This window comes from Puma concolor, chromosome F2, assembly GCF_028749965.1.
Source record: "Puma concolor isolate L17-30 chromosome F2, mPumCon1.1.hap2, whole genome shotgun sequence".
NCBI classification, from domain to species: domain Eukaryota; kingdom Metazoa; phylum Chordata; class Mammalia; order Carnivora; family Felidae; genus Puma; species Puma concolor.
The window spans coordinates 76,881,720-76,907,025 of record NC_141684.1 but is presented as its reverse complement, the minus strand read 5'-3'; the positions used below and the strand labels follow the sequence as shown (position 1 = coordinate 76,907,025).

The following is a 25,306-nucleotide window of genomic DNA, read 5'->3' as shown; positions in this document are numbered from 1 at the left end:
TCCATGCACGGACGAAACGAAAGACAAGTTGAGAGTATGACTTTGAAAATTTCAGTTGGTCAGTCGATAAAGCCTGGTTTGCTGCAAGGATGAGGAGTTCACTGAAGTTAATTTTAGAAAGGGCAACTTGGAAGGTGATTCTCGTGGAAGCCATCAATAAAGAAGTAAAGCTAGACATTGTAAATTAGAAAGTCATCAGAGAGCCAGTCCCTCTGTTTGCATTTCCACAGTGTCTCTTCACTGAACATCTTTGTTCTGCCTCTCTACACCAGCTTCTTCTCTCTGTGCGCTGGCTTTTCTCTGCCGTATCTTTGGCTTGGGCTCCAAAATGCCACCTGGCCTTAACATACAGATGCTGTGAAGCCTCCGTTTTCCGTGCCTTCTGATGACAGTTTCTGTGTCTCTTGTGTGAAAATATGAAGACCGATTGAGTAAGCATGGATCAGGTGTCCCTATCTGCCCCAGTCAGCTACGGTGAGAGGCAGGACTTCTGGTGTAAAGGTTAGTGTTCACGGTCTACTTCTTTATGACATATTTGCAAAGCAGGGGCATGGCAGTCACCCCAAATGGAACTGTAACCCCAGCCAAGTACAAAGTACTGGGTTTGGCAGTGAGAAGATACAGTAGTGACAGATATTTGGTGGCCATTTGTCACACATCAGATACCGTGATAAATTTTTGTATCTAACCTTGTATCCCTATTGTGTAGCCACCATTATTATCTACAGTTTACAAATGAGGAAATCGAGACTCACAGAGACGAAGATTGCTAATCAGTGGCTAAGCAGTGTGGAACCAGGCAGTCTGACCGTGTGTGAAATCCAAAGACTATGTTCTTCAACATAAAGTTGACCTCCTTTGTTCTGGCTTATCGGGGAAACTGTGGAGACGACCATCTTGCTGCAAAGACAGGATACATAAACCAAAAGGAAGCAAAATTGCATAATCAGGGGCTAAATAAACACATAAAGTAAGTTATACGTGTTATTAGATTTCAGAAAAGGGAAAGAAAGAACACTGTGAGCGAAAGTGGTCAGAAGGAAATAGGAGCTCTCAAAGCTTTGGAAAAGCAGAGAGATGAGCTGTCCTGAGAGCTGAGGAGAACACAGTCCACCTTTTTACCCTGCCTATTAGCATCGTCTGGTGATTTCAAGACCAGAGTGGTGGAGTGAGTCCCGCAGCCCCACCTCTGCATCACTCGACACTCGCAGCTCCAGTGACCTCCCCTTCAGTGACCCTCACACGGGGTCCACGCCCCTTTGCCCCCGTGTCCTTCCCAGCAGCCTCCTGTGCTTCAGCCATGTGGAACCTTGTCTGTGTACCTTTGCCGATGCTGTTTTCTCTCCCTGTGATGCCCTTCCCAATCTCTGGTTTGCCTGTCAGACCTGTCCTTACCCTCCGCCCTTCGGATCAAGTATCACCTCTTTGCTGACATTTGTTTGTTCTTCATTCCTTTGTACTTCCCCATTGTTGCCATTCAGGCTTGGTCAGCCTCCTTTTCCCTTCCTACAATATCTGCAAGTATTTCTATACATCCACCTACAACTCTTTGTACATCGATACCTTTACATCTCTGTTTCCACATTTCACACTGAGATTCCTTCAGCTCAGGCTCCCTGTCTCTATTGTTCTTCCTGTGTCCCCAGCACTTAGCAAAGGACCTGGTGCACAGAAGGCACTTTCTAAACACTTATTGAATAGACGGATGGAAGGAATGGAAGTATGTTTGTGAGATAACAATAACTGTGCTTATTACGATATAATAGTAACATTTATGTACCACTTAATAGTCCATAAAGTATGTTTACGTGACTGTTGACTTCAGCTTCACAGGAGCTCTGTGAGACAGATAACTTAGTCAAGGAAATGAAGCTTTAAGAGGGTAATGTCACAAAGCCAGAAAATGATAACGTTGGTTTTCTGAGTTTAGCCTTGGCTTTTTCAATGACATGGAGCTTCTAACACAGAAGTTTGGCTGATTTAGAGGGAAGTTGTCAGGATGAGCTATTATTTAGCATAAGCACATTTTCCAAAGTGGTAATATTTTCATCAAGTTTTAAGGTAATACCGTTATTCTTTAAGACACTGAGGAAAAGATATTAGAGGAAGTCATGTGAAAGCAAGATAGAGACCTCCATAGAAGATGTATGAAAATGAGGGAACTTCTTTTTCTGGGCCAATGGGTGGGCCACCCTTTCTAGCCTAGCCCAGGTATCAGGTTCAGTCTTTGACTAGCCCTTGCCTTCATCACAGCTTGGTGGGGCAGTTCTCTGCTGGAGCCCCAGGTGCGTTTACGAGTGTTGTGACTGAGCCCTGATAAACCCGGAGAAGTAGGTGGTTAGCAGGTTTAGCAATTTACATGTTCTATTCTTCAAGCCACAGTTATGATATCGTTCTTACCACAATCAGGAGTACACGGTAGATTGGATTGTTTGACTTTATAAAAAGCTGTTTTTTTTAATAGTTACCTTTTCATGTTCAAAATTAGTATAGAATTGAGCTTATTGGAAAAATTGAGAAAAAAATTAATTTTCTTTCCTGTTTCCTTCTTTCTTTTTTCTTTCTTTTCCTTAGATGGCTTCCCTTTATGTCTCAGGGCGTAATTCATTCAGAAATTGAACTCTGTCTTCAAGGTGAGGATTAATGAAATCTTCAGGAGAAGAAAATACAAGATGATTATTTGAAAAGTTTTTATTTAAATTCCAGTCGGTTAATATACAGTGTAATATTGGTTTCAGGAGTAGAATTCAATGATTCATCACTTACGTACACAACACTCAATGCTCATTCCACATACCCTCCTTAATCGCCATCACCCATTTAACTCATTCCCTCCCCACCACCCCTTTGGCAAGCATCGCTTTGTTCTCTCTAGTTAAGAGTCTGTTTCTTGGTTTGCCTCTCTCTGTCTTTATGAAAATAGCCCAAGTGTCCATCAACTGATGAATGGATAAAGAAGATGTAATATATATGTATATATGCATATACACACATATACATATACGTACATACATACATACATACATACTATGGAATATTACAAGATGATCTTGATACTACTGGATATCATGGAACATTCCTCAGTTGTCCCCAGAATGTCCCTTTTGATAGTTTACCTTTGTATCAGATGTATAGTTATTTCTCACAGTGAAAATAAAAGCACATATAAAGATGTGTCTTGGCAACATTATATGCCCTATAATTTGTAAGTTACAAATCAACCTAAGGATTTGGCTACCATTAAAGAGTTAACTCACCCTTCATTTTCTCCCACTTACAATATCATCAGACAAATCTATTATTAACTGTACTTCACTTTTATTTTTGCAGAAATGCAAATAAATCATCAGCCTAAAATACAAGAGGAAGCAAATGGTAAATGTTGTTGCCACTTTTCATCTTCTAATCATCTGAAATGATCTATTTCTGTTTCAAGATTACCTGCCTTGTATGATTTTTAGTATGTTCTTATTGAGTTTAAACTGTTGATCCAAAAATATTTAAAATGAATATACGAACAGGCATTATATTATGGTTTGATTTATAAAGAAACTAAGATAAGTAACTTTAGCCCCAAATGCTTTTTCCCTTCAAAAGTTTAAATGTATGGATGAAATAATCATTTTCCAAATGATTAATTTCTATTGTCCTTTTTTTAAACTAATTTTGCATATTGGTTCTCAGTTTTCTTTTTAAGTCTTCTGAGATTAGCTTTTTCTATTAGATCTTCAAATCAACCTGCAGTTGTGTTATTAATATATTGACATTTTAAAGCTGATCTGAATGATATGGATAAATACAAATTACTAGTATGCATACTCAGTGAACAAACCTTCATGTTTCCAAAATTGTTTGTTCTGTGTGGCAATTTGAAATGAGGCAAGGGGTAATGCTAACATTATTATAGTCGTAAAGTCTTGTAGGATGGCCACTAAGATGCAAACACTATGTCCATAAATGGCGTTTGCATTTATTGTATTAGAAATTGTATTTTGGTTAATATTTTACTTTTTGTTTTCTAATTATGTAGAGAGGGTAAGCTGTGTAGGTGTCAGACTGTTAATATGGGTGTAATTTTACTACTGTTCTAGAATCTGTTAGTAACTTTAAGGGGCCTCAGAAGTTCTGTGTTTTATGGTAAGTCTGGAAGTGATAAAACTTGAAATCGCACTCTCAGTAGAAAAATTATCCATTAATCTCAGGACTTGGTGGTGACTTCATTATATATGAATAACATAGGCTAATAGTTTTGAACTGAAGGTTTTAAATAAGGTTGAAAATGTTGAAAGTCCTTTGTTAATAATAGTATCCATGTAATCAACATCAGTGATACCAAATAGAATGAGGTTGCTTAAGTAGCAGACATGTTTACCTAGGAGGTTGGTAGATACACTTTTAAAACTTTGCTAAAAATTAATTTTGATTAAATAAACTATACAAAATGTTTTCTTTATTTCTGTGGTTTTAGCTTATTTTTGTGGTCGAATTAAAATGTATTTTTTATAGTACAAATGCAGATTAATCACAGACCTTAGTTCTTGGGACACTATCATCATTTGTCTGTGAATGGTCCTTTATTTTCTTTCATTTTTGAATTCTGAAGAATGCGATCTTTAATATTTCTTGGGATATGATTCTAGAAATACATCAGTAGTTTTACGGTTGTATGAATCAGCTGGTTTATGGTGTGGAAAGAACCTTGGGAAGTTACGTAGTCTAATCTGATGAGGCAGCATTACATTGTGGTGAAGAGCAAACATGAGGCTTAGGCTTGGAAAGTTCATGAAGCGTGTTTGTGTAATTCATGCCCTTCCGTGTAGCTGCAGTGGGAAAAAAATAGCCCAAGATCCTAGTTCGGTTTAGTGGTAGAAAGGACAAGAAGGAATCAACTGAGTTAATTTCATTTCACTTCAAGGTGGTTCACAGTAAATACAATTATGTACCATCATTAACTCCAGGCCATATTTAATAAATTCCCACAATTATCTAAGACATGTTTCCCAAACCTGATGCCTTATAAACATAAATATTTATAATTCATATAGGTAAAATAATTTATCACAGTAAAGCTGCATTTCTGAGTTAGACTGAACTTGCTCATGAATAATATGTTTTGTACATTGCAGGATTGAATTTTTCATCTGTTATCAATGCCTCTTATATAATGCTTATAGTTAGCCATTATGGTAAGCCCTCTTAGTAATTCTAATAAATGTATATTAATTTATAATATAATAAATAATTTGATAATATATACATATATTAATAAATAACAAATATATTAATCATAACTCGAATAAATTTTTACACACTTTTTGAATGATCTGTGAAGGCAGCCACATTATATGTGAATGACGATACCTTTCTTGTCCTAGGATGCTATCTACGTCTGTACTACAATGTGGAATAGAAGCAGATGGCAACATTAATAGTGAACTTATATAGGTTTTTACTATGTCGGGTCTCCATGTTTTAGATCTATTTATTTAATCCTCACAATAACCCAGGAGGTAGACAGTATCATTGTTCCATTTACAGATGGTGAAAGTAAAGGATACACAAGTTTTTGGGGTTTTTTTTTTTTTTTTAACTCACATAAGGTGACACAGGTGGCAAATAGCAAATTTAGAGCTTGAATCCAAATAGTTTGATTCCAGAGTCCGTACTGTTCTTTTTAAAGGAACTTCTAACTGTCCCTAGTCATTCAGAATGTGTGTGTGTTTATGTATGTGTAGATATCATCTGTGTCTTTGGATTTATTTTGTTGTGTTGTGTTTCTAGTTGATTAGGCTATATTTTTAGATCTTTAGTTTTTAACCTTATTCCAGACACACATGAAAGGACGTTTTCAATTCTCGGGGGTATTATTGTTATTATTGTTTTATCTTTATTAATCTTTCTTCACCTAGAACCTTTGTAGAGACAGATCAGGCTTCTGCTGGGCTTCCTTTGCTTATGATTACTTGGAGCACAACCTTTCACTAAGGGCGTAGACTCTTTTGGCTTGCCTCAGAAGTCTCAGGTCCAGCTCCCAGCCTTGTGTAGCTCCAGCCCCCCGCCCCAGGCCTGGGGTGTTGACATTTACCCTAAGCGCAACTCCAGACCTAGCAGTTGCTGGTGACTTGCCACTAAATTTCTGCTGATGGCCTCTTTACTACTACTATTCTTCTTCTTCTTCTTCTTCTTCTTCTTCTTCTTCTTATTATTATTATTATTTTATTTGACAGTGGGGAATTTTTCTTACTTTCTTGGGAATGAAGTAGTGTACTAAAAAGCTTTTTTTTTTTCAATGTATCCAGAATTTAGTGGTATTTATAGTGACAGAGCTTTACAAGTACCGTCCCAAGACACTGGCTCAGAAGTATCAGAAGCTTGTCTTAAGTCAAACAGTAAATGAAAAGAACTGCTATTGGCATTCAGCTCTTAAGCATTATACACACGAAACTGCTTCACTTTAAATGGCTGAGCTACCTACAAGCTCTCAAGGGTTTCTGACCTGAGGGAGTATAAGACTCTGGGAGCACTCATTTATTTACAGGCAATGCCAACTTTTTGCAGCATGAGTATTAGCAGCTTGACAGATTATCTGGGGTAAAGATTATTCCAATATGTTCTCTCTCCTCTCAATTCTATTTTCTATACATGCTTTCAGGTCTCTCTACCCAGAGTGTCTGCTCTAGGAAAGAAACTGAAATTTAATTATTGGATTCACCTAACCATAATTAAGAATATAAACTATTTTATAACATCATCACACATTCCAAGTCAAGTGTAGATGGCTTTGAATTGCTCCCTGCTCTGATCACTTATGGCACAGTTTTTGGTAGTTGTGTGGATAAAGAAGTAACCACCTGAGCTCCTCTGTCAGAACCTTCTACCTGTTTGGTCAGTCTCATTTTCCGGATAGAAAGATACGCTGTGGGCACCTGAGAACCTGGGTGGGCCTGAGGGGTCAGTGTTTCAGATAAGTGCCCATGACGTTTGCAGCTGAGATGCCAGGGAAACCATTTCTGGGATTGCCTCATCAGTCCCAATATAGGTAGCCTGAAACCTGGTTAACAAATTCCAGCAGGGCTAAATGGGAAAAGAGAAGTCAATGTGGGGACAAGTTTGGAACCAAAAGGAAGAAGGTGAAGTCGCAGGAATTCTCAGCCGAGGCTAGATATTTGCTGTGACTTACTGTTTGGTGCCCAGAACCTTCGACGTGGGTCTGCCAGGAAGAGGTAAGTGAGCAATGAAGGAAACGATGCAGTGTTTCCCATGCCCCCTGCTTGGCTTTGGCCTCATTTTGTCCTGACAGGAAATGGCCAGTGTTTGAATAGTCATTTATGCTGCATTGATTCTAGAAGGTAGGTTCGGATCTTTTCCTGACTGAGACAAAATACCCATAAATCAACACAGTAATTGAATATAATGGATTTGACACTAAAACAATAATATGATCTCAGCATCTTCAGAATATCCAACAGTTATGCAGAAACATTACCACAGAGAGCCTACTCTCAACCAATTTATAGTTGGAGATCATTCACAAAAAGCATAGTGCAGTTTGGGGTAAAATAGGAATAATCAAATTGCTCTTAATCTGAGGCAAGGTTTTTAAACCTTGTAACTATTGACATTTTGGGCTGGATAATTCTTCATTGTGGGGAAACTGTCAAGGATGTTTAGCAGCATCCCTGAACCTCTGCCCACTGGATGCTAATAACCTTCAGCCCCCTGTTGTGACCATGAAAAATGTCTCCAGGCTTCAGCAAATATTTTCTGGGGGGATAAATTACCCCCAGTTGAGAACACTGACCTAGAGAATAGTGGTTTTGTTGGAAAAGGGGGCTGAGGAGCGTTGGGATGGGCAAGTCTGAGAGGTAGATGTGAAAGACTCTATTTGCTAAAATGCTGTAGCTACATTTCCTGCCCCATGGACTCTCCCAGAGCCTTGCCGATTCCCCACAAAAAGGTTCAGTCAACCCAGTTAGACCTTTGGGACTGCCTCAACTAGTAGCATGGAATGCAAGTTATGCTATGTGACATTTGTGACATTTCTGTTTTTTACTAGTAAGTAGGTCAAAAGATGTGTTAGTGCTTCTGCCCGGCTCTCTCTTGGGGGGTGTTTGTTCTTGTAGCCCAGCCATCATGCTGTACAGAAGCCCAGAACACATGGACAGGTCTACATGGAGAGACACAAAGGCTGTTACCCTGAGCCCTGCCTGGCTGAGCTCCCGGCCAGCACCAACTTGCCAGTCACGTGAAAGAGCTATCTTGAACACAGATCCTTCTGTCTGCTGTTGAGCCACCCCTGTCAATGCCATGTGGAGCACAGATGAACTTACCCTGCCAAGTCTGGCCCACATTGCAGATTCATTGGCCAAAGAAATAATTGTTGTTTCAAGCCATTCAGTTTTCGATGGTTGGTTCCACAGCAATAGATAGCTACAGCTGTAGAACTGATGGAGGGTGGCTCACGTAGAGTGCAGATGTGAGTCGAGACATGCGTTCTGCCACTGAGGACCGTGAGTAGCGATCCTAATGACGCCAGTGATGTGGTTCTGAAGGTAGGTTTAGACCTAATAGGTTGCTTGGAAGCCAGAGCATGAAGTATTTGAGCACTGTTAGCAGATATCCAAAGAGGGGCAAGCTAAGGTGTCTAGCCGGGGTAAGGTGGATGGTCAGTGGGGGAATTTGAAGGGAATTGGGGATAAGGACAAGGCAGAAATACCCACTGAGGAGAATCTGGAATCCAGGTTGAGGATGGCCACAGGGACCCTGAGGCACCCTGGAGGAGCCTGACACTTAGCCATTATGCTATTCCGCCTGTCAAGAATCAAGAGTTGATGTGGAATTGGACATACCAGACAGAGAGAGGCAGAGGATTCACAGCACGCTGCAGTGAACAGCGGTCATCCTAACTTAACAGTGACACGTGACAAGTTCCAACCCGCAGGGAGGCTATGGAGCACCATGGTTACAGGTGTAGGTTCTGAATTTTGACTGCACTGCTTACTCACTGCCTGGCTTGAGGAGATCCCTGGATTTCTCTGTGCCTTAGTTGTTTCTTATAAAATAGAGGCCATAACAGAAACCATTAGGGTTGCTGTAAGGATTAGATAAAATAATATCTATAAAACATGTAACCAGAGCCTGTATCCCTCACAACCCCAGTACGTGCTAATGTTTAACCTGCATTTTCCCTTGTGGTAAGAGGGATCAAAGGTCGTGAGCATCCAGTGGCAGTCCGACTCCGGAGCATTTGGGCTGGAGCATCCAGTATCCCCCACGGCCATCAACTGTCTCTAATCACTGAGTCTTCTGTATTCAGCCCTGTAAATTGGGGTGTCCTTTACCCCATCATGCAGCAATAAATAACGAACAAAACCACAGAAATGACAAACCGTGTACCCTACACCAATATCAATGTGGAATATATCACAGATTCATTTCTGATAGTGTTTTTGCTTTTTTCCCAGACTTAAAGTGAAGAAAATGGAGTATTGTTTGAAATCATTTTATTCTAGGAAGCATAACTGTTTCTAATTCTGTATCGAATTTATCCTAATTCCTGTGCTAGTGAGCACATAATTTCTCTTTTGCTTTGTATGTATAATAGGATTAATGATATTTGTCTCTTGGAAGAATAAAAATATTTGTCAAGTACTAAAAAAATTAAAAAAAAAATCTCATGATCCTCTTATGAGGTTGTATTTTGAAGGATTTGTGAGTTTATAGACATAGAATTGTTTGGAGATAAAATTATCGAAAATTAGGATAAAGTAATAATTTGTCTTATTTATAATATCCTTGCCAAATCTCATTGAAATATATTTACATGCCCTTCAAAATTTGGGTGATATAAGGTCAATATTGTTTCTATTATCTTTGTGCTAATAACAAGACCAATTATGAGGCAAATAGCAATGTCCTTGTCCTTTGTACAAAAAAAATACCCTAATGACAGAAGTCCTAATCAGAAGAACTTATTCTTTGTTGAGAAATAGTTGTATATTGTGCTAAAGCATTCTTAATACCTTGCATATCCTTTCTCACACGTGCAGTCTTTGCCTTTCAAACTATTTCTTAACGGATCCCCAAATATTTTCTGAATTGTTCACTCTTTCGTTTTGTTTGAGAGCCTGCTCTGGGCCAAGGGTTGTACTAGGTGCTGGGTTTACAGAGACATGTAAGACCCAAACTGGTCCTTCGAGGGGCTTACAATCTGGGTGGGTGCATAGGGGTAGGAGGGCCAGAGAGATGGCGCTTACTATAGATCTCAGAGTTGAAGTTTGCATAGGGTCTGTTAGAGATATGGAGAGAAGGGTTCGTTCTAGTGACTGGGAGGGGTGTTTGGGAATGCTTCTTGCAGGAAGTGACTTGCAGGTGAAGGCCTGGAGGTAGGACAAAGCCCTTTGAGATAGCTGAGGGATGGTGTAAGGGAAAGTGGCTGTGGGAGAGAGATTTCAGAGAGGCCAGAGGCTGCGGTGGGCAGGGGGTAGCAACAGTATGAACAGAGTAGAATTAAGCATTTGACAAGCATGCCAGTCCATAAGCAATGTTAAAATACTTCCATGGATGTAAGGATGGAGAAAGTTTCGTTTGCCATGACCTCTCTCGAGGAGAAAAGGGACTGCGAGTAGAGTAGAATTCTTAGATTCGTCACCTAGAGTCTGGGAGAGCCTCGCGGGGCTGTGTGAGGGGGGGATCTGGTTCCCTTTAGGGCTTTTGTTCCCGAGTCCTCTGCAGTTCTCCTCCCTCCTTCCTTGCCACAGGCTCAGCCTCTCCACCAAGCTCGAGCCGAGCACACGCTTCGTGCTGCATCGTGCTATTGTTCTTCGTAGGCTGTCTCAGTCTACCTGTGATTGTAATCAGAGCAGTGGGAGGCTGCAATCTGCAGAGGGGAATAAGGCTCTGTCACGCTCACTGCATCTTTTTGTGTCCTGCTCTCTTAAGGCAAGCGTCACAGGAATATACTTGCTGTCCGGTGCTTCATCAGACAAAGCATGCCTGGCCCGTGGTTTTTACTGTGCATTAGGATGACTTAGGTTGGCAGCTAAGAGGAGTTTTTTCCTCAATATGCCGAGCTAACAATTGCATGGTCAGAGCTTAATTCACATGCAGTCTCCTTACATTTCTTTGAGTATTCGGGAGGGTAGTTGCCAAGTAACTGAAATGTGTCTAGACACAGATGTTTCTATATTCAACAACAGGGTCAATTTTCCGAGCTACAAAGGCAAATGCGTGTAGCCTCTGTAACAGAATACACAGAATAAGGTAAATATAAATTGTTAAGATCTCAAGAAGGGCTATTGTACTTTACTAGCTGCAGGGATTTTGCTCCCCAAAATAACTCGCTCGTGCCTTCCTGAAAATAAACCTCCAATTAATGAGAAAACTTTGGAAAGGAAACAGTTAACAGTAGACTTGCAATCTATTTTTTCCCCTTTTCCTAGGAAATGAAGGAGGTGCATCAGTCAAACCCCCCTGCATACATGCTAAGAATAAGACCTCCTGGTAGAAACACTAATGGTATTTATAAGAGAAAAGATAACAGAGAGCTCTTAACTAGGAAATGCTTTCAGCCGCTCTTCCAATTTTCCACTGCTTCATACGAAACCAGCCTGAAGCTTAGTGGCTCAAAACAGTAATTGATTACTGTCTTTTACCTTTCAGTGGGTCGATGTGGCTCAGCCAGGTGATTTTAGCTCAGAAACTTTGGTGACTTTAGTCCAATAGTACTTCATTTGCACAGACCTCTGAAGCTATGGCTAGCCAGACTTCCAAGATGGGTCACCCATTCCACCGGTCGATGACACTGGGAGCTCAGCCGGAGTTACCTTCCTCCGTAAGGCACCTTCCCAGGTGCCTTAGGTTTTCACAACACAACTCCTGGGGTGTAGGAGGGACTGTCCTAAGAGAGTGTCCTAACAGACCCAGATCAGTCTAGACTCAGAAGGCCCAGAATGTCACTTTGCTGCATTATAATGGTCAAGGGCAGCCCGAACTCACGCAGGGAAAATGGACTCCACCTCTTAGTAGAGAGGTAAAATGGGTTGGGCGATATCGGTAAGGCCTTTAAATAATGCAGTGAGATCAGGCATATTCTGTGTAGATTGCCTATTGTAAATAAACCTGGTATTTATGGAGTGGTGGAGGCATGACTGGAGCCTGGGATGTAAACTGGGAAACCGATGGAGTTTGATAGCTGTGCTTGCATTGTTTAAATTTCGCATGTTTAGTCTGAACCAGCACATGTCCTAACGCAGGCTGGAGAGGACATTTTTGAGTTATATCGATCGTGCAGGGCAGGACTCGGCAAACTTTTATGATAAGGGGCCAGATAATAGGCATCTTAGGCTTTGCAGACCATATGGTCTCTGTTGCAGCTACCCAGCTCTGCTGTTATAGCACCAGAGCACCCATGGAAAATACATAAACAAATGGGCATGGCTGTGTTCCAGTGAAACTAATTACAAAAACAGGTTGTGGGCTGATTTGGCCAGTGGGCAATAATTTGCCAACCCCTGGTCTGGGATCTCTTCAAAGGAAGAACGCTTAGCCTATGGCTTGCCAATGAATAATCACTAAATTTGGTATTAGTTAAGATCTACCAACTGTCAAGTCTGGTTTAGTACTTTGACTCACATGACCCTTAGAGAGCCTTTTGAATATCTGTCACAATGCTTGAACATAATATGGACACTTCCTACTTGTAAGTCAGCTGGTCAACAACTACTAGTTGAATTCCAGTTGTTGGCATACCGTCAGATCCTAAAGTTCAGGATTTTCTGCTTCAGTTTTATCTATACTGATTGCATTTAACTATGTAAGAATAGCAAATGACAGAACACATGCTTTTCATTGTTAATGTGGAAGCCCCTGTTTACACTTACTTTATTGTTGACAAGAAATTTAAATTCATTGTTGGGTTATTTAGAGATCATGGAGTATATCTAGACTGCTTTTAAACATTTCTAACACAAAGGAAAAATAATCCTCCTAGGATGCAGCGTCCAAGAAAAATTTTCTTTTTTTCTGTAGTAGGATTTCTTCAAGTGGAGGTGACTATTATAGTATCTTTTCCAAATTTAAGCGTTGAGAGCCACTGAAAAGAGAGTAAAATGGGGCAGCCTGAGACAGATGCTCAGCGATGGCTTAGTGCACAGTCAACCATCTTTTTAAAACCTTTCAAAACATTGGTAAATACAAGATAGATACTTAGATTTCAGTTACGTGGACTTTTCTTGCTTCCTTTGGGAGCTTTGAGTTAATAGAAGTGATTTTCTGAAGAGGTTAACAGTATTTTGAGGTATGACTCCTTGGGGTTGGACACACAGCAGCTCTAAGGAGAGAAATAAAAGAGACACTTCGAATATCTGAACTCATGTTCTTTTGATTTTTTGGTAAAAAGAGTTTCACAATAGAAAATTAGAGAACCAAAACCTTGTAATTGTGACGCGTGATAAGAGATATAAAAACTATAAACATATTTTTAGCTCTGACAGAAATAAACTTTCACAGGACAGTGGAGTTTTTAGTTTAAATATAGACTCAGATTGTTTCTCTCTGTGATTTTCTACAAATGTTTCTAACTATTTTGTATTTTAGTAGTGAGACATTCTTAGAGAAATTAAATGATAAGATTTTAAAAAGTGTACTCTAGAAAATACTGGAAAGTAGTTAAAGTTTTTTCCAGTGGTGGTAAAGAAAATCCTGCCCAGAATAATGACAGTTTAAAAATAATCACTGCAGAAGACGTTTCATTGCTTACTCCACTTTTAAAGCTCATGTCGTGGTGACCTGGTAACTTCAAAAGGGAAGAATACAGGAGTATTATATAAATCAATGGCTCATTGTTACTTGTCTCTGTTTTAGTAAACAAGATATCCAAGCCGACACGCAAACTCCTCTGTGTCCCTCTCCCCATGATAGCATGATACAAAAAGCCCAGGGCGGGCCCAGATGGCAGGGGAAGGAGATAAGGATGAGATAGGAAAGAAGATCTAAAAACAGGAAAAGAGATACTTTAACTTCTTGAATTATGCATCAAAGCACAGGTGGAAAGCCTTCTATAAGAATTAATATCGTGATGAGATTCTCAATGAGATCATAGTTTGAAATGTTCGTGTTCTCTGTTTTCCCACTGAAAATGAACCGAAATTCCTCAAAGCAAACTTGCCACAGGGTGGAAGTCGCAGGGTGCACCCTGGGACTTGTGCCTCTCCCTTGGCATTTTGGTAATGAGGCCTAATTAAATTCCATCTTTATTAACAAATGCAACATTATGCAAAATCTACCTGATGCAAGTTTTGTCAAACTGACTAGAGACGTTCCAGTGATCTTTGTGGATGGATTAGGGGCCGGGGAGAGTGGCGTTATGTATTAAAAGGGAAGATAACCTCTGAGTGGAGGACTTCCTGAGAACTCAGATATTCAGAATGGTGGTGGGTCTTCGCCATCTTTTGCAAATGTAATAAATACTCACAAGGCGGGATGTACTTATGGAGGCTTTGAAAGTAACAATAAAGACACCTTTAAATTGGCCTTACAATCCAGGATCGGTTGTGATGAGTCGGGATGCGTGCCCTACGTAGAGTTCTAGGGGACAGGAGGACTCTGTCCTCTGTTTCGCTTGACTACGTGGTATTGAGCTGGCATGGGAGGGTTTCACTGCTTTGGGGTTGATGATGTCGTTTTCTAAAGCGCAACGGATGATGAAATAAATACTATCTCGATTTGTTTTCCCAACTAGGTCTATCGTAGAACAATTGGTAGACCTTTTAAAAAGATATTTTCTGTCGTGCTCTGCTTGTCTCAGCCTTCCTGTGCTTCCAGCATTGCCCTGGCAGAAAGCTCAATGACCCGTTCAGCTTACACGACTCCTGGTGTTCCTCTGCTTCAAATTTGTCTTTTCTTCAACTTCCCCCTCCCAATTCTGCTAGGCCCGACGTACAATATTTTACCCCTTCCTTGTTGGTTCCTTCCACCCCTTAGGGGTTGGAATTTTTCTTGAAAAAAAACTTTAGCTCCTTTTGCTTTATTTTTAGGTTTTCCGCCTCCTCACCACAATTCTGCTAGAATCGCCAAGCCCATCTTGCCAAGGCTATTCCCTAGTACAGATACTGCCTTAATGCTGGGTTGTCAATATGTCTGTCATCAATTACCACCCGAAGGTTGGACGGTGATAAATTCCTAAATCTTCCAGCCAAACACCTGGTACTAAATGTTTCCAGTTTAACGTTTTTCCCTAAAATGTCTGCTGTCCTACAAAGCTCACTGCTTATTTGCTTTGCGATTAAAATGCTCTATTCTAAGGCTTTTCCACATGCTAGTTTCCAAAAGGGAGTCCATGATTAGCAATTGCTGTAATACTTCTTGATTTCACAAATTATTCATCTCATAACTAAGTAGATTAGGTAGAACTCCTCATTTCCTAATATTAATATGGTTTTCTTCCACAATTTTTCTTATTTCCTTTTTTCTTTGCAGAAGGAGATTGGAAGGTGACCGTTGTCACTGGGGATCTTGAAAATGCTGGTACCACAGCAACTGTATCCCTTTATGTCCATGGGGAGGCGACATGTTCAGGTCCTATTATTTTGGGATCTGGGAAATACCAGCTATTCAACTCTAACAGTGCAGATATATTCAAGGTAAAATTGATATGCTACAACTTGCTTGCTAAGATATATTATGATATACATTCTCTAAGGTGGAATAGACCGTTCTTGTTTTGATTCTGTATTTGCATTACATTTTCTTGGTAGACATGAAATCTTTTATCCCAAGAGGTAATAGGAGTAGAGGGATAAATGGGTGTAATAACAAGAATATAAGATTTTTTGTTTCTTCACCATTTTTTTTTTTTACTATAAAGGTAACAAAGTACATGAACTTCAAAAAATTTTTAAAATTAGAGTGGAATACTTTATTCCTAATGCGATCATCAAGCAGTATTTCTGTTGTTGAGTATCTTTTCTAGTCCTTATCCATATCCAAGGAATATAATGCTATGATAAAAAGGAGGTGTGGCCTCATGGCTAAGACATGGCCTGAGGAGGCAAATGGCCAAGATTCAAATGTTGACTTGACCATTTACTGACACGGTGACCTTGACAACTACTGTGTGCCTCAATAACTCTTACCTCAAGGGGTTATCATGAGGCTTAAAATGAATTCATATACGTAACGTGTTTGGGGGCACCTGGGTGGCTCATTTGGTTAAGCGTCCGACTTCAGGTCAGGTCATGATCTCATGGTTCGTGTGTTTGAGCCCCACGTCAGGCACTGTGTTGACAGCTCGGAGCCTGGATCCTGCTTCTGATTCTGTGTCTCCCTCTCTCTCTTCCCGTCCCCGCTCATGCTCTGTCTCTCTCTCTTTCTCAAAAATAAATAAGCATTAAAAAAACTTTTTAAAAGTGTTTAGGGCAGTACCTAAAGGGCTTAATAGATGTTTACTCTTAATATGGTAGCATGAATTGTGTAGCCCCTTATTTATGCAAGGGACTACACAGTCTTCTGAACTAAAATCTTTATTAAATATTGACTATATGAAATTTGCCATATGCTATAGTTGTTGCTGTTGTTGGACATTTAAATGGCTTCAAGGTTTTTATTATTATAAATAATGTCATAATGAATATGTTTTTTACCTTAGTTTCTTTTTTTTATCCAACCAAAGCTTTTTATTTCCTTATGACAAATTCTGAGAGATGGGATTACTCTTTTTTTGTAAGATTATTTATTTATTTGAGAGAGAGAGAGAGAGAGCGACCTTGTGCAGGGTAGGGGCAGAGAGAGAAAGAGAGAGAAGCAGGCTCCGCATTGTCAGTGCAAAACCCGACACAGGGCTTGAACTCACGAACTGTGAGATCATGACCTGAGCGGAGATCAAGAGTCAGATGCTTAACGGACTGAGCCGCCCAGTCCCCTCGAGATGGGATTACTCTTGACCCATTCTGACCAAGTGCTGACACTTTGTAAAAGTGTCTAATTTGTATAACACAGTGCCTGGCAAGACATAGTAAGCAATTGGTAAATTTTACTTGTTATTAAATAAGTCCCACACACCCCAAATCATGGTATTTATTTCTGCCATACACAGTGCTTAATATCTTTTAGTTAAAAAATTTTAATACCTCTTTCCAAGTTGCAGTATGCGACTGTGGATCTGTGCAAGTTATCTTCATTTCCTACCTTTTTGTTAAAATACCTTTATTGAGATGTAATTTACATACCATAACATCCATCCATTTAATGTATACAACTCATGATTTTAGTATATTCATAGAGTTGTGCAGCTAGCATCACATTCCCATTTTAGAATATTTTCACCTCCCCCCAAAAGAAAGTCCAGACCCATTAACAGCAACTCTCCAGTCTCTAGCCTTAGGAATTGAGTATCTACCCATTATTATCCAGTATTATATATATTATCCAGTATTATCCAGTATCTATGCAGTACTCCGTTATATGAATATATAACATTTTATTTATTCACCCATTGGCTAGTAGACACTTGGATTGTTTCTACTTTTAGCTATTAATATGGATAATTATTATGAATAATCTGTGAACATCCATGTATAAATTTTTATATGGATACATGCTGTACAATTGACTCTTGAACAACACTGGTTTCGACTGTGCAGATCCACTTATATGTAGATTTTTTACAGCACAATACTATAAATATACTTCTTTTCTTTATGATTTTCTTAACATTTTCTTTTCGCTATTGTGAGAATACAGTATATAATGTGTATGACGTACAACATATATATTAATCGACCATTTATGGTATCAGTTAAGGCTTCTGTTCAACAGCAGGCTATTAGCGGTTAAGCTTTTGAGGGAGTCAAAAGTTATATGCAGATTTTCCACGGTGCGGGAGGTTGGCACCCTCACCCTCATTGTTCAAGGATCAACTGAAAATTTCTCTAGGGTAGGTACCTAGGAGTAGAATTGCTGTATCATATGGAAGCTCAGTGTTTAACATTTTAAGAAAGTGATAAGCTTTTCCAGAGTGGCTGAACCAATTTTACATTCTCACCAGCAATGTATGAGGGTTCCTATTTTTCCACCTTCCAACAGAAATTTGTTAATTGTCTGTCTTTTGATTCTAGCTATCCTAGTGGATGTGAAGTGGTATCTCGTTGTGGTTTTGATATATATCTCCCTAATGACTAATTATGTTGAGTATCTTTTCATGTGCTTGTTAGGCATTTCTGTATCTCCATTGGAGAAATGTCCTTTCAAATACTTAGCTCATTTTAATTGGATTATTTATCTTTTTACTAATGAGTTTAAGAGTTCTTTATATAGTCTGGATATGAAGCTCTTAACCACATATATGACATAAATATTTTCTTCCATTTTGTGGGCTATCTTTTATTAACTTTTTTGATGGTATGGATTTGAATTACTTCTGGTGTCCTTTCAATTCAGCCTGACACATTCCCTTTAGTATTTCTTGTAGGGTAGTTCTGCTAATGATGCATTCTTTTAGTTTTTCTTTACCTGGGAATGTCTTAATTTGCATCTAGAATTCCTTGTCGGCAGTTGTTGTTGTTGTTGTTGTTGTTTCTCTCAGCTCTTTGAGTATGTCATCTTACTGCTTTCTGGCCATCATGATTTCTGAGAAGTCAGCTAGTAATTTGATAGAGGATTCCTTGTGTATGATGAGTTGTTTTCTTTTGTGGTTTTCAAGATTCTCTCTTTGTTTTGGCTTTCAGTAGTTTGACTGTGTTGTAGCAGGATGTAGACTGCCTTCCTGTTGTTTTTCACAGCTACCATGGTTGCAAGTTTGCTGGGTTTTAAGGATATTGTAGAGCATGAGAGAAAAATGGAAGTAGATCAAGTTACAACACATAAACCCTTCTGTTCTTAACAAGGTCCACAGTTTTTATTGAACAAATGCTTTTCAGACTGTTGAAAGTCTTTGATTAATTTCCAGAGTTCTTGAAAATTTGATTTCAGTAATTTTTGCCATTGCTTTTACGGAGGGCCTCAATACACCATTCCAGAAGTCCTGCACTGTCCCTTTTTAAAAAATCTTTATCATATTTTGTTCTACTTTGTTGAAATTTCTATTCCTCTATGAAATAATCTATTTGTGGCTGTGATTTTTATTATCTGCTGAAGATAAGTAGGATCTGTCCCAATGTAAACTTTGAGCCTGTGACTTTGAGCCTGTAATGTCATGTGACTAAATCCGTGCAACTTAAGAGCCACCAGCCAAGTGGTGTTAAGACATTGACCATCTCATTTTTTTAAGTTTATGTATTTATTTTGAGAGGAAGGGAGAGAGAGATTGAGAAGAGAGAGAGAGAGAGAGAGAGAATCCAAGCACCTTTTACACTTTCAGCTTAACGTGGGGCTTAAACTCATGAACTGTGAGATCATGACCTGAGCCGAAATCAAGAGCTGGATGCTCAACCAACTGAGCCACCAGGCACCCCTTGACCATCTCATTATTGTCAGAACAGTGAAAATCTTTTTGTTGTATTAACTGGTTCATGTTGTGTTTGGCAACATGGGGCAGCTATAATGTTTCCTTGACCCAATCATAGGTGTTGAAGGAGAATTTAATGGTAGGCGCTACATAGAGTAGAGGATTCGAGCATCAAAGAAGGGCTTGCAAAGTGATGTCAAGCTTTGTAGTAATTTTGGTAGCTACCTTCCATAGACTATGGAGTCAGCCCTGTAGGAGCACCTGTAATGTCACAGAGAACCAGCCTGAAGGAAATGAGCCATCCTCAAAAAATGACCAAAAACAAAAATCAGAGCACAGTCTGTTACAGCAGGAAGTTTGAAGACAGAGGAATTTCTAGACCACAGAGACTGGACCTCATTTAGTTGCTAATTCTTGAATCTTACCCGTTGACTGACATAGACTAGATACTTGTGGATGTCTTTTGACAGCATGAAAATTTAATAAAAATGACTTTGCTGAAATTTGTTTAATATTTGCTGCTTTCTCTTGAGGCACTCTTTGATTTTTCCCTTGTGATCATTTGCACCTTGGAGGCATCATAAAGGCATCCCGTGTATCTTATATGTTTATTATTTACTTATAAACCTGCCTAGAGATTTAACTGAGCTTTTTATTGCATTTTTGCAAGTTGAAACACTAATAGTATTCTGTGTTGCTTGGGTAAGGTTGGTAGCTGAGCCCTTTGCTCCTAGAAAGTGGTTTCCTGCTTCTAGTTTACTGTTGGATGAAGTCAATTAATTTTGTAGATGAATAGAATTAATGTTTATTATGAGCTCATAGGGCACTTACACAATTATTTGAATATCCCTTATGTTCCTCGAATAGAATGCATCATACATTTTTGCCTTTTAAGAATAATTTATATCAGCAGGAATTAGAAGACTTATATTTGAGCTCCAACTCTGACCTTTACTGTCTAAGGAAATATGGATAAACCACTCAACATTTCTAAGCTTTAATTTCCTCCTTTGTAAAATGGGTACAATAATACCTCAGAATGTTATTGTACATATTTAAAGAGTTAAAAATTAAAATGATTTATAGAAACACTTGACTTTATACTCCTAATGCAGACTCTATGTTCCTGCCCACAAATTGAGGTTGTTTTCCTGATGGGGTGAGATTTAAGAAAAATTTTCAGATGAATGAGGGCAGGAAGGCAGCTCGGCAGATGGTTGGTAGGTGGCTATTGCCGGCATGGGAGGGTCTGCGTAGAAACGTGTCTGGAGGCTGGAGTAGGAGGAAGAAGGAGAGGGAGCCAAGACTAGGTTGGCTCGGCTAGAGTAAGGCAGTGACTATGTAAGTAATAGAAGGGATGTCCATCTTGGGACTTTTCAGTGTTGAAAGGTTAGATATTCATGTGGAGCTACAAATTATTAGGCATTAGCTAAATGGATGCTAGCATGTCATTTTGATTTTGGCACAACTGGGTATGACTTACTTCTTTGTAATTTTCTATTCTTTTCTCTCCTCCTCTTGTCCATTCATCCTCCCTCCCTGTCTACCTTCTTCCTTCCTTCCTTCCTTCCTTCCTTCCTTCCTTCCTTCCTTCCTTCCTTTTTTAAATTTTTTTCTTTTTCTTTTTTATTTTTAATATGAAATGTGTTGTCAAATTAGTTTCCATACAACACCCAGGGCTCATCCCAACAGGTGCCCTCCTCAATGCCCATCACCCACCCACCCTGCCCTCCCACCCCCCCATCAACCCTCAGTTTATTTTCAGTTTTTAAGAGTCTCTTATAGTTTGGTTCTGTCCCTCTCTTTTTTTTTTCTTCCCCTCCCCCATGGTCTTCTGTTAAGTTTCTCAGGATCCACATAAGAGTGAAAACATATGGTATCCGTCTTTCTCTGTATGATACTGAGATACCACCTCACGCCAGTCAGAGTGACTAAAATGAACAAATCAGGAGACTATAGGTGCTGGTGAGGAGGTGGAGACACGGGAACCCTCTTGCACTGTTGGTGGGAATGCAAACTGGTGCAGCCGCTCTGGAAAACAGTGTGGAGGTTCCTCAAAAAATTAAAAATAGATCTACCCTATGACCCAGCAATAGCACTGCTAGGAATTTACCCAAGGGATCCAGGAGTGCTGATGCGTAGGGACACTTGTACCCCAATGTTTGTAGTAGCACTTTCAACGATAGCCAAATCATGGAAAGAGCCTTTCTTCCTTCCTTCCTTCCTTCCTTCCTTCCTTCCTTCCTGCCTTCCTGCCTTCCTGCCTTCCTGCCTTCTTGCCTCCCTGCCTCCCTCCCCCTTTCTTTCTTTCTTTCTTTCTTTCTTTCTTTCTTTCTTTCTTTCTTTCTTTCTTTCTTTCTACTTAAAATCTGGAGTTTGGTAACATTTCACATTGACTCCATTTGGCAGTCTAGGAATTGCAACCTTCAGCAGTGCCGTGCTGACATAATTGGCTTTCCTGTAGACGACAGGTCCTAAAGACAATTTAACTTGATCTTTTTCCTCTGTCAAATAGTTGAAGGTATTTTCTAATGATGTCTACGTTTGGAGCACCAAGTTTTCACATACGAATTCTTATCCAAAAAGGCCAGTAGAGTTGCTTTGCTTAAATAAAGTACAGAAACCAAAACCCCAAATACAGAATAATCTACAGAAAGCAGATAACCACTTTTCAGAAGGACCAGATTTTCTCAGAAAAGGCTAAATGTTAAAACAAAAAGACTATTGACCTCAGATAGCAAACATTAGATAGTAATTGGAGGATTACCAAAAGAATATGGCGTGGCCTATTCCTTAGAAGCCAAAAACCTTTGTGGATGAAAACTAAAAGGGCCTTAGCTAATGTCTACTCCGAGCTAGATGTCAGCTATTTATTAAACCTGGACACATGAAAGAAAAGCCCCTTTCTCTGATGCCTCTCTCTTGACCTGGTGAAATTCTCTTCTTCGCAAAGACCAACACATCTGTGGTCTTGATCACAGCCTCTTCCATTTTTTGTGATTGTATTCCATCAGCCATCCTTATTCTTCCTTGCATCTTCAGAATGACTCTGCTTAATCTTTGCCTTCAATCTATCAATGTGCTTACATCTTCCCTATTATAAAAATAACCTTTAATCTGCTCTTAAATTACTGACCTTTCTCCTCTTCTTTGCACACCTTTTAAAATACTGATTTATCCTTGTAGCTTCACCTCTTTCTCTCCCCATTCTCTCCTGTGGTTTGGGATTTTCACCCATCACTCTATTTAAGACATGTTTTCTAGGATTGTCAATGAAGTCCTAATTATTCCTCTCCCCCACTTGTTATCCCGGGTTGCTGGTTAAGGAATTATTGGGCAGGTGGCTGGGTAGTGTCATGATAGGGGTTGGTGCTAGGATCAGATCTCCTAGATTCAAATTCTAGCTTCTTGACCACCTTATCTGTAGGAAGTCATTTAAAATTTTATGGTCTATAAAATGGGCAAAAATAATCGCACCTAAGAGACTTGTGAGGATTATGTGAGGTACATAAAATCAGTATAAGATGTTCAGCACAAAGGAGGGCACATAGAAAACAGTCAGAAATTTTGAAATATTTTTATTGTATTTGGAAAGAAATGGACAAAAGGGTTTCAGGAAAGAATAGGTGACTGTTATGAGTGTCTCCCCCCATCCCCTGCCCCGCCAAAGATATTGAAATCCTAAGTCTTGGTACCTGTGAATGTAACCTTATTTGGAAATAGGGTCTTTGCAGATATAATTAAGATATAAATTATCACGAGGTGAAGGGCTCACCTTTGATGCAATATGACTGGTGTCTTAAAAAGAGAGGAGCAGAGAGACACAGGGAGAACACCGTGTGATGACAGAAGCAAAGAGTGGAATGTTACAGCTGTAAGTCATAGGATGCCAAGGGCCAATGGCCACTACCAGAATATAGAGAGGCAAGGAAATACTCTGTTTAGAGTCTCGGAGAGAGCATGACCTTGTCAAAGCCTTGATTTCAGACCCTAGCCTCCATAAGGTGCACTAAGACATTTCTGGTGTTTTAAGCCACCCAGTTTGTGGTGCTTTGCTGCGGCAGCCCTAGAAAACTAAAACAGTGATCGACAGTCAGATGTTTCCGAGGAAGGGAGGGTGAAAACGGAAAGAAGATGATGAATTTGCCAACAAGGAGGAGTGTTTTGGAGGAGAGCTGTTTTACTGATGGTACTGAGAAAGATCACAGGGGGTGAAAAGAGTCTCTCATGGCGTGAAGAGAAATGGTGGCTCTAGATAAAGAGCCACTTTCCTTTTGAGTTTCTTAGATGAAGAACAATGGGTGGTTTGATAGAAGTCACAACAGGATAGAGAATGGGACTCTTAAAAAGCAGAGCTGTCCACTTTTGAACTGGAAGAAGATGACAAGAGAGAGGCATCTTTGCATATAAGATTGCAGAGGAACAATGGCGTGTGAGAGTCAGAGCTCTTAAAAGACAAAGGGATCTATCTATCTGTTAGCAAGGATACAGTGGGAGGCATTGGTTGTGTTAAGGAGAAGGACACTATGTCATGGTCTTTGATACTAGAAACGAGGATAAGAAATACATATAGTAACATGGGCACCTGGGTGGCTCAGTGGGTTGAGCATCTGACTTCTGCTCAGGTGACGATCTCGCTGTTCGTGGGTTTGAGCCCCGCGTCAGGCTCTGTGCTGACAGCTCGGAGCCTGGAGCCTGCTTCAGATTCTGTCTCCCCCTCTCTCTGCCACTCCCCTGCTCACACTCTGTCTGTCTCTCTCTCAAAAATAAATAAACATTAAAAAAAATTAAATAAATAAATAACAAATAAAATAACAAATACTAAGATAGAAATAAAGTAGGGGCACCTGGGTGGCTCAGTCGGTTAAGCATTCAACTTGGGCCCAGGTCGTGATCTCACGGTTCATGAATTCAAGCCCCACAGCAGGCTCCGCACTGAAGGCATAGAACCTGCTTGGGATTCTCTCTCCCTCTGTCCCTCTCTCCCTCCCTCTCTGCCTCTCTCCCACTTGCACACGCTCTCTCTCTCTCTCTCTCTCTCAAGATATATAAATAAACTTTTAAAAAAGATAGAAATGAAGTATAAGCAGTTTAGTTCTAACACTTGTTTTGAAAATGTGAACTTGTGCCAACATGATTGATATATTAAGGAAAAATGTGATTCTAATTGGAATTTCACATTTGGTTATTATGCACATTTCATCCACAAGAAACACTAGGTGCATGCGGTAAATTCTACCCAGCCGAACCGGGCCACAAAAGGACTATAAAAACTGCACATATACACTTTAAACACCTACCAGCTTTCTCACCTCACTGTGTGTGGGGTAAGTCACATCTCTCCACATCTGGTGTTAAAAATTGTCTTCCAATTTCTGATAATCCTATTACGTTACTTGACAAAAACTCACAAGCTGCAGTTCTTTCCACCATCTCCTCCGCAAGTAAGCCTGATGTTTGGTGCTACATATATTGCAATATTTATGAATTTCTTAACCATCAGCATTTGTAAAACTTCCTACCATTTTCGTGAGGTGTCTATCCTGTGTTTATGTCACTGACAAAGTTTTTGGTTGTTGGTTCCCAACTTCTTTTCTCCCCATAAATCTTGTGGTTTTTATTATACGATTTTGTGTTATGGTGATTTTTTTTTTAAATTTTTTTTCAACGTTTTTTATTTATTTTTGGGACAGAGAGAGACAGAGCATGAATGGGGGAGGGGCAGAGAGAGAGGGAGACACAGAATCGGAAACAGGCTCCAGGCCCTGAGCCATCAGCCCAGAGCCTGACGCGGGGCTCGAACTCACGGACCGCGAGATCGTGACCTGGCTGAAGTCGGACGCTTAACCGACTGCGCCACCCAGG

At 39.8% G+C, this 25,306-nt stretch overlaps 1 protein-coding gene across 1 annotated transcript in view; it reads left to right on the top strand.

Moving 5' to 3' along the window:
• LOC147572123 (lipoxygenase homology domain-containing protein 1-like) overlaps positions 1 to 25,306 on the top strand; it is a 57,666-nt gene continuing 32,360 nt past the window's right edge. Inside the window, exons 1-4 of the mRNA XM_086695925.1 lie at positions 1 to 501; positions 2,575 to 2,633; positions 3,331 to 3,375; positions 15,478 to 15,641. Coding sequence (XP_086552051.1) covers positions 2,588 to 2,633; positions 3,331 to 3,375; positions 15,478 to 15,641 — 255 coding nt within the window. The 5' untranslated portion in view covers positions 1 to 501; positions 2,575 to 2,587. The remainder of the gene's footprint in view (positions 502 to 2,574; positions 2,634 to 3,330; positions 3,376 to 15,477; positions 15,642 to 25,306) is intronic.